The sequence below is a fragment of the Capricornis sumatraensis genome, chromosome 4, assembly GCF_032405125.1.
Source record: "Capricornis sumatraensis isolate serow.1 chromosome 4, serow.2, whole genome shotgun sequence".
NCBI classification, from domain to species: Eukaryota; Metazoa; Chordata; class Mammalia; order Artiodactyla; family Bovidae; genus Capricornis; species Capricornis sumatraensis.
In genome coordinates, this window is record NC_091072.1 from 143460879 (window position 1) to 143476854 (window position 15976).

A 15976-nucleotide genomic window follows, 5' to 3' on the forward strand; every position below is an offset into this window, starting at 1 on the left:
GTGAGATGTTGTCTAATGTCGACGCAGATAAGGCACTGTGGATGCTTGTTCAAGGATAGTGAGGTTAGTCCATGAAGCTAAGCTGGAGGCTACCAAAAACCCAAAAGTTGTGAAGAAATTTTAAAAAGAAAAACTGTGAATCAAAATGTGCTTGTATCTTCTGCTGATGAGACAAGGATGTGTAGTATGAACAAGAAGCAGTAAAATCGCTATCTTCTAAAACGCTTCTAGAACCGCAATACAGGAAATTCTCACTGAACCTCATAATGCAGACCATTTGACTCTCACAAAATAAGGTGAGAGGAAAGTTTTGTTGTTGTTGTTTTTTTAATGTTCAAACATCAAAGTCATCTAAAAAGTTACTTGGAAAATGGAATATATGGGCAAACCAAAGGAAAATTTACTTAGTACAAAAACAATTTTGCACACAATTTTCCATTCTTAATAATGAAAAATGTTTATCATTTACCTTGTGTCAAACATGAAGCACATGGCATATATTAGTTTATTTTTTCCGTGAATGTGACTTAACAACAAAGATAGATAAATACGCTTATTTTACCAATGAGAAAAGTAAGGCAGAGTAAAGCTAGGTCACATGTGTGAAACCCTGGTAGTCTTTCTCTAGAGCACACATGAGATACACTTCAAATTAAGCCTCTCTCTTTCTCTGTCTATATGTTTTGTTAATTTTATTTATTTTCTTTAGTGCAGAGTGGTTGGAACTTTCCAGCTCTCATGCTGTATTTCTCATTCTTGTCTTATTAACCCAAATATGGAAGGCAAAATAAAAATGGTAGAATCAGAGCGACTTCTCCCCTTGTCTCCTTCTTCTTCTTTCTCCCGCATTTAGTTCTCTAATTCGGTGGTAAAAATCCACCAAAGATTGGTTCAGGCCAACAATGTAAATGTTAAGTCACAAATAACTGAATGCACTCATGCATGTACACACAAAAGATACAGATAGATAGACAGATAGATGGATAGAGTAGAAGATAGATACAGATAGGTAGACATATGTACATGTGTATACATATATGTGTATACTTTATATACGTATGTGTGCTCAGGTGCTCATTCATATCTAACCCTGTGTGACTCCATGGACTGTAGCCCGCCAGACTCCTCTGCCCTGAAATTCTCTAGACAAGAATACTAGAGTGGATTGCCACTTCCTCCTCCGGGGGATCTTCCTGACCCAGGGATTGAACTCATGTCTCAAGCATCTGCTACACTGTAGATGGATTCTTTACTGCTGAGCCACCAGGGAAGTCAGGTGATTAAAGAGGACTTTATATGCATATATGTGTAGATTGTATATACATATAAAATCTTCTAATTTTCTCTGTGCTGTCAGCACTGGTTGATTGATCCTTTTTTTTGCACAAGGGCAGTTGAATTGTTTTTGTACCAGTTTCCCTACCGTTCATCCCCACTTGAAGCAAATGTTATCATTTCCCCCCTCCCACGTCCCTCGGAATATTTGTAAATCATGGTAAATCAGCGAGTGTAAATTTTCCCTCCTAGAACTGCTGAAAGTTTTGCTTCTCTCACTTGACAGTCCAGAAGTGCTGAGGGATTCTCACCGGGATGGCCCTAACCAACAAGTCTCAGTATTTGCTCTAATCCAGGACCTGTGACCTGAATGCGAGGCAGTTTTGAACATTATATTTTTCCCCATTCACCAGATTCACTCAACACTGTTAGCCTCCAGTCTCCTCCTCTAGTATCTGGATTAAGAGGGTGAGCTTTATTGTGTTCTACATTCTTTTTCCTGTATTAACACTCCCTCCTTTCTCCACACACATTCCAAATATGCTTTTCACTCAAACCCCTATCGGGAGGGGTCTGATGCAGAAAGAACCCAAACTGAAGCTCCTCTGAAATGTTAGCTTCACCTATGTGTTTGTTTCTCCTTCCAGAAAACGCAGGTCTCTCAGCAAAATCTCCTCTCCCCAAGTAGGAGAGGAGATTCTTCACTGTAGGAACTACAACTTGTCTTCCCTGTAGTTTACTCATGCCCTTGATCAGTGCCCATGTTGACTTCAGTAACTAAAAGACCATTCAAACCTGAACCAAGAGTTGGAGAAAATTAATGAATGTCCACTTAATTATGAAGTCTCTTCCTTGCCTATCAATGTTCCAGAATATAGTAATGGTATATATTTCAAAGGTCCCAAATGAGAAATTTGTTTTGACCTCACCTCTTGGAAAATGGGTGCATTCTCTGAGTGGAAAGAAATTTGCTAGCATCAAGTTGCAAATTATTTTCTTTTCAAGGAAGAGGAAGAATTCCCTGGGAAAAGAAAAAAAGAAAGATTCTGAACTAATAAAATCTTTGCATTGGCACATTGTATGGTGAAATGGTGAAATCAAATCATATACTCCCCAATTGTGTTATCAGTGCTTGAAATATACACTTAGAGCAAAATAAGAATAGTGATCCAGGTTTCTAAAGATATATATGTAACATTATTATAAAAGTGAGTTTTACAGTGTATGACATGATACTTTGGGAAAGTTTTTACTGGCTTGATCAGGGAAGAAAAGAAGCAATGAAGATCTCCTTTACTGAAGAAGGATAAACATTAAAACAGCAAAGAAATTTTAAAGGTGCTGAATTAAAGTGACCAGAAGATAAATTAATTTTATTTTGAGAAAAATTGAGAGGCAATCACTGTGTGAACCATGTCTTCAAAACAGGAGGCTCATATTAACAAAACACAATAGGATTGGGACATTTAAAAAATAATTTTTCTTAATCTTTATTAAGTAGAGACACAAATTTTTATCAACAGTATAAGCGGTTTATATAATCTTTATTACAAGAAGATAAAATAGAGATGAATACATTTCACTGTCTTCTAGAGGCAGAGAAATGTCCATGATTTATTAAAATATAAGAGGTTCCACCTTTAATCACATGAGATATGAGCTCTTGCTATGAAAACAGTTAAATAAGCTGTTTCTTACAATACAATAGTTTCATTTTTAAAATGTTTCCTTTTCCTTACACTCTAGAGGATGGTTAAAAAGAGATGGTGTGTGTGTGTTTGTATACATACACATACTAGCATACAAAAAATGAATATGAATCTAAAATATGTATGGGCACAGAAACACTGCTTGAACTTTCTGGGTAAACTAGGTAGAAATGGATTATTATCCTGTTTTTCTTCTTTTCTTGTCTCAAATTTCACACCTTGAGACGTTGCCTTCAGTGCAGTTCTATGAAATATGAATTATCTTGCTCAGATCTTAAGGCAGACTTGACAAAAGAAGCAGAATAGCACCAGAACTACCAGACACTTAAGAAACTGTAGGGAAGAGAAGAGCCACCTTCCCACAAGAAGGAGCTAGTTGAGCATCTGAGCCAGGAAAAAGGTATGGAGTTCAGAAAAACTGCAGTTGGAAACAGTCAAACACATAATATGACTCCCAGTCCCTGTGCCTCCAATGACCAAAAAAATTGTACATTTATTTTTGCAGTTCTGGGCACCTTACATTTCAGTAAAGTGATGTCACAATCAGTCATTCAATCTCATGGTCCAAATTTATTTTTTCTTATAATAAGAAAATAATCCCATGACTCCACTTTATCCTGACCAGAGGAAAAGGAGAATAAGCTAATGATGAAGTGGGGATTGGAGGAAGAGAAAAAGAGGTTGGAGGGGCAAGACTGAGTACCACTTGTGGGAAAGAGTGTGCTGGGAGTAGAGAGGATGCACTGGTCGTGATACTCATTTGCCACCTGAGTCAGCACTTTTCATCGATTTCTTGAATCATTATAGAAAACGGGGAAACTCCTGACGATGACTCACTCTCTGTATGGGAGGGTATTGCGCATTTCCTACTCCTAAGCCATATTCTAACTATTCATCTTATTATTATCTGGAGATAATTTGCCTTTGAAAGAGATAGGATCCATCTTATTTAACACCCTTATTTCTTGTAACATCCAATAAGCCTCATAAACCCTCAACAAAACAACAACAATAATAAAACAGAATGGACTCTCTTAATGGTCAATTAAAAAATATTTCAAACCTTGATTTTGCTAGATTCCAAGGTTCATCCTGGGCTAGAAATGCAAAAAATATTTCTCCCTACTTTTATACAGAAAGCTAATAAAAGTAGAAAAAACAGAATAATAATTAGTTTGCCCCTGGGGCAGGACCAGAGTAATGACAAAGAGGGAAAAGAATTACTGACTTTCTAATAAGTTCTTCTGTACTATGGAATTTTAAAGCATGTCCATGCTTTGCTTCTGCAAAATAATACATAAAAGCAAAAAATTTAAGTCTCCAAGAAATGATTCCTAACTAGGTTTGAAATGTTTTGAAAGATGGCACTTATTGATATATATCTATCATGTATGCTTAGTTACTCAGTCATGTCTGATTCTTTGCGACCCCATGGATTGAAGCCAGCCAGTCTCCTCCTTCCACGGGGATTCTCCAGGCAAGAATTCTGGAGTGCGATGTCATGCCCTCCTCTAGCGGATCTTCCCAACCCAGGGATCAAACCAAGGTCTCCCTCATTGTAGGCAGATTATTACTGTATGAGCCACCTGGGAAGCCTGCATCTATTATAGTATGACTTAAGTTTATTTCATCTAATTATCACTTTATTCAAGAGTAAAATTGGCTTTGGTGTGATAGTCACATTGTCTAACAAGAAATAAATGGAAAGGTTTCTTTACATTAGCATACTGTATGATGAAATGGTGAAATTAAATCATATACTCTCAACTGTGTTATCAGCGCTTGAAATATACAATTAGATACAACCTAAGAATATCAATAGAAAGGGAAAGACTAGAGATCTCTTCAAGAAAATGAGAGATACCAAGGGAACATTTCATTCAAAGATGGGCTCAGTAAAGGACAGAAATGGTATGGATCTAACAAAAGCAGAAGATATTAAAAAGAGGTGGCAGGAATAGGCAGAAGAACTGTACAAAAAAGATCTTCATGACCTGGATAATCATGACGGTGTGATCACTCACCTAGAGCCAGATATCCTGGAATGTGAAGACAAGTGGGCTTTGGGAAGCATCACTACGAACAAAGCTAGTGGAGGTGATGGAAGTCCAGTGGAGCTATTTCAAATCCTAAAAGATGATGCTGTGAAAGTGCTACATTCAATATGCCAGCAAATTTGGAAAATTCAGCAGTGGCCTCAGGACTGGAAAAGGTCACTTTTCATTCCAATCCCAAAGAAAGGGAATGCCAAAGAATGCTCAAACTGCTGCACAATTGCACTCATCTCACATGCTAGTAAAGTTATGCTCAAAATTCTCCAAGCCAGGCTTCAGCAAAACATGAACTGTGAACTTCCAGATGTTCAAGCTGGTTTTAGAAAAGGCAGAGGAACCAGAGATCAAATTGCCAACATCTGCTGGATCATCAAAAAAGCAAGAGAGTTCCAGAAAAACATCTATTTCTGCTTTATTGACTATGCCAAAACCTTTGACTGTGTGGATCACAATAAACTGTGGAAAATTCTGAAAGAGATGGGAATACCAGACCACCTGACCTGACTCTTGAGAAATCTGTATGCAGGCCAGGAAGCAACAGTTAGAATGGGACATGGAACAGAAGGGTTCCAAACAGGAAAAGGAGTACGTCAAGGCTGTATATTGTCACCCTGTTTATTTAACTTCTATGCAGAGTACATCATGAGAAACACTGGGCTGGAAGAAGCACAAGCTGGAATCAAGATTGCCAGGATAAATATCAATAACCTCAGATATGCAGGTGACACTACCATTATGGCAGAAAGTAAAGAATAACTAAAGAGCCTCTTGATGAATGTGAAAGAGGAAGGTGAAAAAGTTGGCCTCAAAGTCAACATTCAGAAAACTAAGATCATGGCATCCAGTCCCATCACATCCTGGCAAACAGATGGGGAAACAGTGAAAACTGGCTGACTTTATTTTCTGGGCTCCAAAATCACTGCAGATGGTGACTGCAGCCATGAAATTAAAAGATGCTTTGAGTTCCCAACCCTGAACTCCCCTCCCACCACCCTCCCCATATCATCTCTCTGGGTCATCCCAGTGCACCAGCCCCAAGCATCCTGTATTCTGTATCTAACCTAGCCTAGCAATTCATTTCTTACATGATAGTATACATGTTTCAATGCCATTCTCCCAAATCATCCCTCCCTCTCCCTCTCCCTCTCCCACAGAGTCCAAAAGTCTGTTCTTTACATTTGTATCTCTTTTGCTGTCTCGCATATAAGGTCATCATTACCATCTTTCTAAATTCCATAGATATGTGTTAGTATACTGTATTGGTGTTTTTCTTTCTGTCTTACTTCACTCTGTATAATCGGCTCCAGTTTCATCCACCTCATTGGGAGGGGGGTTCAGAGTTGGGAATTCATGTACACCTGTGGTGGATTTGTCAATGTATGGCAAAACCAATACAGTATTGTACAGTAAAAAAATAAAATTTAAATTAAAAAAAAGTTATTACAGAGGAAACTAATCAAGCATAATATCTAAATGCTATGTATTTAATCTGAAAAAAGGACACATTGGGTAAACTGGTGAAATTAAATCTGTATTTTCCTTAATTGAATAGTACTAATATCAATTTCTCATTTTGATCAATGTAGCATGATTGCATAAAATATTAACATGCAGGAAAATCAGGGAGAACAGGGCAAAGCTCTGTGCTTTCTTTGTGATGCTTGTGGATCTAAAATTGTTTTAAAATGAAAAGTTTTGTAATGAAAAAAAAAAAGAAAAAGACACTTACTCCTTGGATGGAAAGTTATGACCAACCTAGACAGCATATGAGAAAACAGAGACATTACTTTGTCAACAACAGTCCGTCTAGTCAAGGCTTTGGTTTTTCCAGTAGTCATGTATGGATGTGAGAGTTGGACTACAAAGAAAGCTGAGAGCCAAAGAATTGATGCTTTTGAACTGTGGTGTTGGAGAAGACTCTTCAGAGTCCCTTGGACTACAAGGAGATCCAACCAGTCCATCCTAAAGGAAATCAGTCCTGGGTGTTCATTGGAAGGACCAATGTTACAAGTGAAACTCCAATACTTTGGCCACCTGATGCAAAGAGTTGACTCATTTGAGAAGACCCTGATGCTGGGAAAGATTGAGGGCAGGAGGAGAAGGGGATGACCAAGGATGAGGCAGCTGGATGGCATCACCGACTCGATGGACATGAGTTTGAGTGAACTCCGGAAGTTGGTGATGGACAGGGAGGCCTGGCGTGTTGCGGTTCATGAGATCGCAAAGAGACACAACTGAGTGACTGAACTGAATTGAAGAATATCAATGCAGGTTTCGAAAGATATATGTGTAACATTATCACAAAAGTGAGTTTTACAGTATATGATATTTGATACTTAGGGAAATAGTTTAGTGGAATGATCACAGGAAGAAAGAGATGTGAATGACTCCTCTATTGAGAAGGATGAACAAAAACACCCAAGAAAAACAAAAAGTGCTGAATTTTAAGAGACCAGAACATAGATTATTTTTATTTTGAGAAAAGTTGGAGGCAATCACATGAACCAGGGCTTCAAAGCAAAAGACTCAAATTAAGTTTAACAAAACACAGTAAAATTAGGTAATTTAAAAATAATTTTCTTAATCTTTATATTTTGAGTAGAAACACATACATTTTATCAACAATATAAGTGGTTTCAAATGTTTTTGTGTAGTATATTAACCTTCCCTGATGGCTCAGATGCACACTCAGATCTGCCTGCAATGCAAGAGACCCAGGTTTGACCCCTGGGCCAGGAAGATCCTCTGCAGAAAGAAATGGCTACCACTCCAGTAGTCTTGCATAGAAAATCCCATAAACAGATTAGCCTGGTCTGGTGGGCTACAGTCATGGGATCACAAAGAGTTTGATGCAATTAATGAATATTCATTAAAAAAGATAAAATAGACATGGATACAAATAGTAGTCTAGAGATAAAGAAATGAACATGATTTATTAAAATAAAAGCGGTTCCATATTTAGTCAGATGAGATTTGAATTTTTTCTAAGAAAACAGCTAAATAAGCTGTTTGTTACAAATACAATAGTTTTGAGTTTTTAAAATTTCCTTTTCCCTGCATTCTGGAAGTGATAAAAAAGATGGTGTGTATGTGTGTGTGTGTGTAACTTTATAATTTTCATTTTATATTCAATTAAAACTATATTATTGTTATGAAAATCACATGGGCAACAAAGGCAAAGCATTTCAAGTATATAAAGTGTAATGCATGTTTGCTTAGTCCATGTTAAGCATTTGAAAGATGCTATAGTCTGTGTTGTATTTTTCATAATATAACAAGTACAGTTTTCCTAAGTCAACCTTCATACAAAAATGTGAAGAGTTCAACTTGTAGTACTATTATATTTTGAGAAGTAAAACATAAGAGGTTCTTTCCTCATCTTGACTCAGTATTTTTAAAATCAACTTTGGGTTCTCAATTATTATCACTTAATTAAAGTATAAAATCACAAAGCAAATAGAGATGTCAAACAAATTTCTTAAGATGTATAAAAGTGAAAGTGTTAGTTGCGCAGTCCTGTCTGACTCTTTGTGACCGCTCCCCCCCCGCCCAATGGACTGTAGTCCATCAGGCAAGAGCCTGATGTCCACGGAATTCTCCAGGCAAGAGTACTGGAGCGGGTAGCCATTCCCTTTTCCAAGGGGTCTTCCCTACCCAGGGTTTGAAACTGGGTCAATTATATGCAACAGTTATAAAAAAGGAGGAGACTTGGGTTTTGATATCTCTGCGGTTAGGAAAATTCCATTCAGGTCACAGGCATCAGAACTCATTATGTTTTCAATCCTTCTTTGATCTATTCGAAAACCCCTCAATAAAATGAACTGCTCCCTGTACCCCTCAAAAGTGTAATTGTCCAGTATTTATTACATAACTTTTAGGAAAAGATTTTTGGGATTGATGAGAGATTAAAATCTTCAAAGCACATGTAAGAATGGCTTTTTTGGGGTTTTTTAACTGATAGACAAGCATGAAGTGAGAAAGATCTATGGAGTAAAATAAAATAAGACTGTATATTTATGAGATCAGGGCTTAGATTACCTTTCCTTTTCCAAAATATGAAAGTAATCTGTGAGACTACATACTTGGGCAAAGACTTGCAATTCTTATGTGGAACTCTGTAGCATCAAGAGAAGACACACAAATGTGAAACCCTCTGAACTCTGTGATGCACATGAAGAAAGTATTATATGGCACCTGCAGGTCTAAATTAGAAGATATAGATGCATAGATATCAAGAAAGAATTTAAAAAAAGCATTAAGGCTATTTTTGCTTCCACAAGAAAAGAGATCAGGATGGGAATTTTCAACCTAGTCCAGTTGAGCTATTTCAAATCCTGAAAGATGATGCTGTGGAAGTGCTACACTCAATATGCCAGCAAATTTGGAAAATTCAGCAGTGGCCTCAGGACTGGAAAAGGTCAGTTTTCATTCCAATCCCAAAGAAAGGCAATGCCAGAGAATGCTCAAACTACCGCACAATTGCACTCATCTCACATACTAGTAAAGTAATGCTCAAAATTCTCCAAGCCAGGCTTCAGCAATATGTGAACCATGAACTTCCAGATGTTCAAGTTGGTTTTAGAAAAGCCAGAGGAAACAAAGATCAAATTGCCAACATCCGCTGGATCACCGAAAAAACAGAGAGTTCCAGAAAAACATCTATTTCTGCTTCATTGACTATGCCAAAGCCTTTGACTGTGTGGATCACAATAAACTGTGGAAAATTCTGAAAGAGATGGGAATACCAGACCAGCTGACTTGTGTCTTGGGAAACCTATATGCAGGTCAGGAAGCAACAGTTAGAACTGGACATGGAACAACAGACTGGTTCCAAATAGGAAAAGGAGTATGTCAAGGCTATATATTGTCACCTTGCTTATTTAACTTATATGCGGAGTACATCGTGAGAAACACTGGGCTGGAAGAAGCACAAGCCAGAATCAGGATTGCTGGGAGAAATATCAATAACCTCAGATATGCAGATGACACCACCCTTATGGCAGAAAGTGAAGAGGCCTAAAAAGCCTCTTGATGAAAGTGAAAGAGGAGAGTGAAAAAGTTGGCTTAAAGCTCAACATTCAGAAAACGAAGATCATGGCATCTGGTCCCATCACTTCATGGGAAATAGATGGGGAAGCAGTGGAAACAGTGTCAGATTTTATTTTGGGGGGCTCCAAAATCACTGCAGATGGTGACTGCAGCCATGAAATTAAAAGACGCTTACTCTTTGGAAGGAAAGTTATGACCAACCTAGATAGTATACTGAAAAGCAGAGATATTACTTTGCCAACAAAGGTCTGTCTAGTCAAGGCTATGGTTTTTCCTGTGGTCATGTATGGATGTGAGAGTTGGACTGTGAAGAAAGCTGGGCACTGAAGAATTGATGCTTTTGAACTGTGGTTTTGGAGAAGACTCTTGAGAGTCCCTTGGACTGCAAGGAGATCCAACTAGCCCATCCTAAAGTAGATCAGTCCTAGGTGTTCATTGGAAGGACTAATGCTTAAGCTGAAACTCCAGTACTTTGGCCACCTCATGTGAAGAGTTGACTCATTGGAAAAGACTCTGATGCTGGGAGGGATTGGGGGCAGGAGGAGAAGGGGACGACAGAGGATGAGATGGCTGGATGGTATCACTGACTTGATGGACGTGAGTTTGAGTGAGCTCCGGGAGTTGGTGATGGACAGGGAGGCCTGGCGTGCTACAATTCGTGGGGTCACAAAGAGTTGAACATGACTGAGTGACAGAACTGAACCTAACTGATGCCATACAAAGGACTGTTATGATTTTGATATATTTTATTCAGTAGGAATTAGGTTTTATTTAAATTTCAGCAGAGGGAATTTCTAAGAATAGATGTATAAATTATGAAATTCACTATTGACTGTGCACATTAAATATTCATGAAATTATTTATATTGACTCTATAATTTCAGTGTAGGTACACAAGTTTCATCAATTTTAAAACACATTGCAAAATTTAAAAATTGTAACTACAAAAATTGTAACTATAATAATGATGAATGTTAATTAAACTTACTGTCTAGTTATTGCTATGCTGTATATCTAAAACCAATATAATTTATATATCAATTATGTATTGATAAAAAAATTTAGGCATATGTTTTCAAATATATGAAAATTATATGATTGACAAGGCACAATTTGAAACATTTTACAGATCCCAGAAATAGATATAATAATATGTTGTCATTCTAAGTAAGTCTAAATCTTCATTGCAGAATACTTCTTCCCCAAGAAACATCTAAACAAACCGTTGCTTACAGATGTAATTATTTGTATTTTCACAGTCTTCATCCAATGCACCTCTGCTTGGGTTATATATTATGCAGTTCTTTGGATTTACAGTGTGAGATAAAGGAACTCTGTAATGAAGATGAAATTATTAGTATATGGGGAAAGGAACGATCAAATCCAAGGATAAACTCAAAAAAGAACAGAAAAAGTTTTGATGCCAGAAACTTACAGATCTTGGGAGAGAGTAGAATTGTCCTCCCACAACCAGGCATGATGTTCTTCACTGTAAGAAAGTCCAATCCAGTAAAACCTGGAACTGAACTTCATAAAACCCTGCTTAGAAACAGAGACCAACATATTAACCTATTTCAAATCTACTCTAGGAAACATGTACTTTTAAGAATGTCAGTTTCCAGTATTAGTATCAGTTTTTCAATTCTATCAGGTTGGTACAAAAAAGTAATTGTGGTTTCAGACCATAAATGTTAAATCATTATAACTAAGCTCAAACACATCTTTCTTAATCAAAATAGGAACCATGACAATCAACACATTTTTGCCATTGATAAATAAGTTCTTTTATTCCTGTAGTGTAAAAATCCATACTTTGGGATTTGACAAACTCTTGGAAAGCATTTTCTGCTTCCTGTTGGTTGTGGAAGCATTTTCACTGCAAAAACTCATGGAGATGCTTGAAGAAGTGGTAGTTGATTGGCAAGAAATCAGGTGAATATGGCAGATGAGGCAAAACTTCGTAGCCCAATTTGTTCAACTTTTGAAGTGTTTGTTTTGCAACCTGCAGCCAGACATTTTCATGGAGAAGAATTTAGGTCCTATCTGTTGACCTATGCCAGCTGCAGGCATTGCAGTTTTTGGTGCATCTTATTGATTTGCTGAGCAGACTTCTCAAATGTAATGGTTTCACTGGGATTCAGAAAGCTGTAGTGGATCAGACTGGCAGCAAACCACCTAACAGTGATCATGACATTTTTTTGGTCCAAGTTTGCCTTTTGGAAATGCTTTGGAGCTTCCTCTTGGTCCAGCCACTGAGCTGGTCATCACCAGTTGTATAAAATCCACTTTTCATCACACATCGCAATCCACTTGAGAAATGTTTTGCTGTTAGAATAAGAGAAGAAGACACTTCAAAATAATGATTTTTTTTAAAATTTGCTGTCAGTTCATGAGGCACCCACTTTCAGAGCTTTTGCACATTTCTAATTTGCTTCAAATGCCAAATGATCACAGAATGGTTAATGCTGAGTTCTTGGGAAACTTCTTTTGTAGTTGTAAGACGATCAGCTTTGATGATCCGGTCAGTTGGTCGGATCAACTTCTGATAGACGGCCACTGCACTCCTCATCTTCAAGGTGCTTGTCTCCTTTGCAAAACTTCTTGAACCACCACTGCACTGTACTTTTGTTAGCAATTCCTGGGCCAAATGCATTGTTGATGTTGCAAGTTGTCTCCACTGCTTTATTACCCATTTTGAACTTGAATTTAAAAATTGCTTAAATTTGCTTTTTGTCTAACATAGTTTCTATAGCCTAAAATAAATATAAAATTAACAGCAAGCGATGTCATTAGCAAAAAAACATAAAATGAGAAATGCATATTAAACAGTATGTAACATAATCACATTTATTTAAGAATGTTTTCCAATATCCAACAGCAATTTTCAACAAGGCAAAACCACAATTACTTTTGCACCAAACGAATACAAACTAAAATCATTTTTAACTTCTAATTTAGTAGGTGTAGTCAGTCACTTGCCTCTTGTTTCTCATTCATCAAGTCCATTTCTGGAGGAAAAAATACCACAAAGCCTCACTTCTTAAAGGAATGAAAAATGTCATAATGGGTGTTAGAGTTTTTATGGAACATTTCCTTCATAGCAGATCATCAGTCAAATCTGATCCCAATAGCACACTGAGGGATAGATCTTAGCACAGGTTCTACAGGGAGCTAGAGAACTTTTACTAAAGAACTAATTGTTTTATAATATTTTACATATACATTTCACATTACACCCAAGAGTGATAACAAAAGATATGTAATTATAAAATAAATTAGAAATTCAATTAAAGAGCTAAAAATAGGTTATTTTAAGCTAAATTAGGTTATTTTTATTTCTACTTTGAGTTATCTTTAAAACTTTATTTGTACTTTATCTGTCAACACTCCTATAATGTAAACCTTTGAGAAATTTTGGGTTGATTTTGTGACGATTTCAAAGTATAGGATATTAGTTCAAATATAATCATCCACTTGTTATCTGATTAAAGACTTGAATCATTCAGCCTACTTAGATAATATATTTCCTAAGTCAAAGAAAATGTAGAAAATCAAAATTAAATACTTGCCAGTTCATTTCTGTTTTGTATCTGAAGTAGACTGGAATTATGAAAAATACAAAAATCCCTACTGTCTTTCCATGTTTTTAATTCATTAGAAATGAAATAACAGTTGCATTGGTAGCCAATCCATTTTTCTTGGCAATAACAGCAGCCAGATTCTAAAAGAAATAATAAAACATGACTGGATGACATTAGAGGTTCAATTTTTTGTTTCAGTGTTATTTACTTTTTCAAAAATCATTTGTTATTCATGTATATTACCCTATGTAAAATAGATTGCCAGTCCAGGTTCAATGCATGAGACAGGGCCCTCAGGGCCAGTGCACTGGGATGACCCTGAAGGATGGGATGGGGAGGGAGTTGGGAGGGGGCTTCAGGGTGGGGAACACATGTACACCCATGACTGATTCAAGTGAATGTATGGCAAAAAAAAAAAAAAAAAAAAAAAAACTATAATATTGTAAAGTAATTAGTCTCCAATTAAAATAAAAAAAATTTAAAAATGGTTCCTACATACCGCTCATGGTGGGGCCAAAAAATATAAATAAATAAAAATTTTAAAATAAATCACAACCAAAAAAAAATCATTTGTTATTTATTAATCTTTTCTACAAATATTCTTTGAGAATTTACTGCATACACCACAGTTCAGGGAATATTAATTTGAACAACTCAGACATAATCCTTTTTCCTCATGGAAATTATATTCTAGAGATAGGGATAGCATTATATGTTTCCTTCATTTACAAACAATATTTAGTGATAATTTGGGTAAGTATACAAGTAAATTCAATATGTTCAAATACAGTGTAGCAGATGGTAGGATGGGGGGCAGTGGTAAGAACCTTTTTTGAGAAAGCGACCCAAAGTTGATCTCTGCTGTGTAATTAAAAGTAGACTATGCTGGCATTCTGTTTTGTCATTTTCTTTGTCCATTTGTCTTTTGCATCTATGCTAAAATTGTGACTGCTCTTATGCCTCAGGGTGAGAATTGCTTTTGATCAAAGACAACATTTACATAAATCACAGCAAAATGAAAGCAAATTTTTGGTAAAAAAAAAAAAAGAGAGAGAGAGAGAAATTAAATTAGATGAAAAAGGTATGTAAAGAAGGAAATCATTTTAGCACATTTCTTGAGTCACAAAAGAATTCTGAGGACTTCCTTGGTGGTGTAGTGTTTAAGACTTTGTGCTTTCAATGCAAAGTTTCTGATCGCTGGTTGGGAAACTACGATGCCATATGACACATGATGCAGTCAGAAGATTTAAAAAAAAATAATTCTGGATACTTTATTTTCAAAATGAAAATAAAAGAATAATTAGCTTGAAATTGGACCATTCAGTTTACTAGGGATAATGTCTTCAACAACACTCAAACCTTTGTCAAATGAATGGTGCTGAAATTTTAGAGTAGAATGGTGATTACCAAGGGATGGGATGTGGGATAAATGGGTTTGTTGAAAGGTTCATGGGAATTCCTTGGTGATCCCGTGGTTAAGATTCTAAACTTTCACTGCCTGGACTCTGGTTCAATTCCTGATCAAGAAGCTATGATCCCACAAGCCACCTTTTGTAGCCAATACCAAAAAAAAAAAAAGGTATACAATTCTCCAGAATGAATCCAGAATGAATAAGTTCTGGGAATCTACTGTACACCATTGTAACTAAGGTGAACAATATCGTATTACTTACTTGCTAGTTGCCACAGGAGTAATTCTTGAATGTTCTCACCATGAATAGCAATGATAGTTGCGTGACATAATGGTTCTGTTAGTGAATGCTTTGGGATAATAATATTGTAATAATAAGTGTACCAAATCAGCACATTGTACACAAAACTTGTTGCTAAGTTGTGTCTGACTCTTTAGTAACCCCATGGAGTGTAGCTGGCCAGGCTCCTCTGACCACTGGATTTCCCACGCAAGAATACTGGAGTGGGTTGCCATTTCCTTCTCCAGGACATCTTCCCCACCCAGGGACTGAAAATGAAAGTGAAGTCGCTCAGTCGTGTCTGACTCTTTGCGACCACATGGACTGTAGCCCACCAGGCTCTTCCATCCATGGGATTCTCCAGGCAAGAACACTGGAGTGGGTTGCCATTTCCTTCTCCAGGGGATCTTCCCAACCTAGGGATGGAACCCGGGTCTCCTGTCTTGTAGGCAGACGCTTTACCATCTGAGCCACCAGGGAAGCCCCTGTCTCTCAGGTTGTAGCGGAAATTCTTTACTGCTGAGCCATCGGGGAAGCCCCCCACATTAAATTTATGCAATGTCCTTTATCAATTGTATCTCAATAAAGTTGGGAAAATGCTCAGGGGGAAAAATGAT

General features: G+C 37.0%; 1 protein-coding gene across 1 annotated transcript in view; it reads right to left on the reverse strand.

The window, feature by feature from the left end:
* Positions 1-11300: 11300 nt before the first annotated feature.
* Positions 11301-15976, reverse strand: part of LOC138078761 (killer cell lectin-like receptor subfamily E member 1) — an 85392-nt gene continuing 80716 nt past the window's right edge. The window contains exons 8-11 of the mRNA XM_068971511.1: positions 14319-14358; positions 13657-13813; positions 11523-11626; positions 11301-11421 (exon numbers count right to left, since the gene is read on the reverse strand). Of these exons, the coding sequence (XP_068827612.1) occupies positions 11301-11421; positions 11523-11626; positions 13657-13813; positions 14319-14358 (422 nt within the window). The remainder of the gene's footprint in view (positions 11422-11522; positions 11627-13656; positions 13814-14318; positions 14359-15976) is intronic.